We start from the raw sequence: 2,639 nt of genomic DNA, 5'->3' as shown, positions 1-2,639 counted from the left end.
ACTACTTTTATTTTCACTAATTTGTAAATACATAATAAAAAAATATAAATTTATTTTATTTAATATTAATTAATTTTAATAATAATTAATAAATATTAAATAAGATAATTTTAAATTATTTTTGACTAATTTTTTTATTAAATATTTTTGATAATCTATTTACTACTTTTATTTTCCCTAACTTTTTGCATATTTCTATATGTTATTGAAATGGAAGATTCCTTTTGTAACCTTAATGGGGTCGACCATCCATGTCTTTTGCTTTTTTAGTTTTCTTTATTAAAGCAATAGTTCATGCTTTTCTTATGGTCTTTGCTGTAACTGGCTTCCCAAAAAAGGCTATGAAACTTGACCAATGATTCTTCTTTTTCTCATCATTTCTACTTTTTACTATCCTTATGTTTCATTAATATTATTTTAATTAATATATTTTGGATCAACTATATTTAGCAATTTCTTTACTTAGTAATTATGAAAATTATTATAAATATAACTTAACAAAATTAAGTATTGTTTTATCAATAATGACAAACAACCATCTTAAAGTAAGACGTTTTACCAAGAAAGGAAAAACAAATTGAACATTGTTAATAGAATTCATGGCAACTCATGAAGTATAGAAACAATGCAAGCAATACAAATCATTAAATTAATCTATCTAAATAAAATATCACAATAGGCAAAAGGGAAGAGAACAAGTAATTAATAATTTTGCATTATCCTATTTTTGTTTCTATTAGTACTAAATGAAGTATACAAATTTTTAAAATATACTAAAAATCAATCACTAAATCAGCAACTATATTTATGTATTAATTCACACATTTCTCCAACTAAATAATCAATTATTAAAATCAATTTTGCAAAAGAAAAATAATCAAACTTGTATATAATAATATAATAAAAAAGTCACTAATTTTATAATTTGAAGACACATAATTTTTTTACTAATTAAAAATACAAAAACATTTTTTATTTTCTAAATGTGAGACATTTAAGTTTTTCTGTCTAAAATATATAAAGACAAATAGATCTTCCAGAGAGATTAGATGTCTCCCATTTTAAAAAGTAAGAGATGTTTTTGTATTTTCAATTATTTGATGACTTATTTGTCTTTGAAATAAAAAGTCAGAGACTTATTTGTCGTTTTCTCTAAAATTTATGAGATTTCAAAGATGTATTTCTATATGATGTAACCGATTAGTGACCGACTTTTGGTGTACAGTTAACATGTTTAAATTAAATAACCCTCTATGTGTGTGTGTAGGACCCAAGACATGGACACTGGTGGCTGGAATTTGGTTCAGGATTATTAGTTGGTTACTGGCCAGCAACCATGTTTAGCCACTTAAGAAGCCATGCAAGCATGGTTCAATTTGGTGGAGAAATTGTGAACTCTCGTTCAAGGGGTTACCACACTGGAACTCAGATGGGGAGTGGCCACTTTGCTGGTGAAGGTTTTAGAAAAGCAGCATATTTTAGGAACTTGCAAATTGTTGATTGGGATAACAACTTGCTACCTCTCTCAAACATTCACCAATTAGCAGATCATTCTAATTGCTATGACATTAGGCAAGGAAGCAACAATGTTTGGGGACATTACTTTTACTATGGAGGTCCCGGACGAAATGTCCGATGTCCTTGAAACATATACAAATGTCGAATTTATATGCATTTACATCGCGTTTGGTAACTGTCCTGTGATATAATACGTAGACGTTGAAACAGTAGAGATAGAGAAAAAGATGGAGACTCATATGCAGTTGTCTTCATATAAAGTCGATAATTGAAAATCGTCAAATGAAAATTTAGTATCAATCTCACATGAAGACAACTGTTTATGAGTTTTTCTTCCTAGAGAAAATTTGTTCTTTTCTTAAATATGTGTATTTCACAACGCTTCTGTATTATTGCTTTGAGACTGTCGCTAAACGTAGGTTTATATGATAAAATAGCTTTACACTATCAAATTATAATGGTTTGTTGCAAATTCTGTAGATTAATTGATAGTGTAAAATTATTTTTGATGGTTTCTCTATGTGTGTGTGTCTGTTTTTTTTTTCTTTTTGTCTCACTTTCTAGGGTTTTACTTTTTTCATGGCATGCTTCACATGCTTTAGTGATAATCTATAGAGTAATTTGTTTTGTTTGTATTCTTTTGACTAACAATTTAATTAGTGACAGTTCAAGTTTGATTTTTCCAATTCTTCCTAGCTGTTACTATTTCTTTGTTTAAAGAGATCTTATCTTAAACATAGTGAATGATGAAATTGAATTTGACTAACATTATGAATTTTCCATATAAAAAAACCAATGCAAATTTTTTATGTATCTAACAGCTGAAAATCATGTGGAGGATCAACAAACAAGTATTATGAAAATATCAAAGACTTCGCTATTGAACCTTCTGTGCTATATTCTATTATTATTTTTCAAATTGCATCCCTCTATAAGAGTTGAAAAACTGAAAAGAATATTTTAATGTGTCATAGAAACTACTACTACGAATGTTGCAATGGGAAAGAAAATTTAAAATATTTTTTTTAGATCAGTGAACCAAGACCAATTAATTGCAACAATTGTTTTCAATCCCATATTGTGCTTTCCAATGAACAAATATGAAGGCATCATGCTATGTA

The 2,639-nt window shown here is 27.5% G+C and overlaps 1 protein-coding gene across 1 annotated transcript in view; it reads left to right on the top strand.

The window, feature by feature from the left end:
* The window catches only part of LOC107634142, a 2,999-nt gene extending 971 nt beyond the window's left edge, over positions 1-2,028 (top strand). The window contains exon 3 of the mRNA XM_016337718.2: positions 1,268-2,028. Coding sequence (XP_016193204.1) covers positions 1,268-1,645 — 378 coding nt within the window. The 3' untranslated portion in view covers positions 1,646-2,028. The remainder of the gene's footprint in view (positions 1-1,267) is intronic.

This window comes from Arachis ipaensis, chromosome B03, assembly GCF_000816755.2.
Source record: "Arachis ipaensis cultivar K30076 chromosome B03, Araip1.1, whole genome shotgun sequence".
Taxonomy (NCBI): Eukaryota; Viridiplantae; Streptophyta; class Magnoliopsida; order Fabales; family Fabaceae; genus Arachis; species Arachis ipaensis.
Note: the sequence above shows the minus strand (reverse complement) of the source record. Positions and strands in the feature narration are given on the sequence as shown.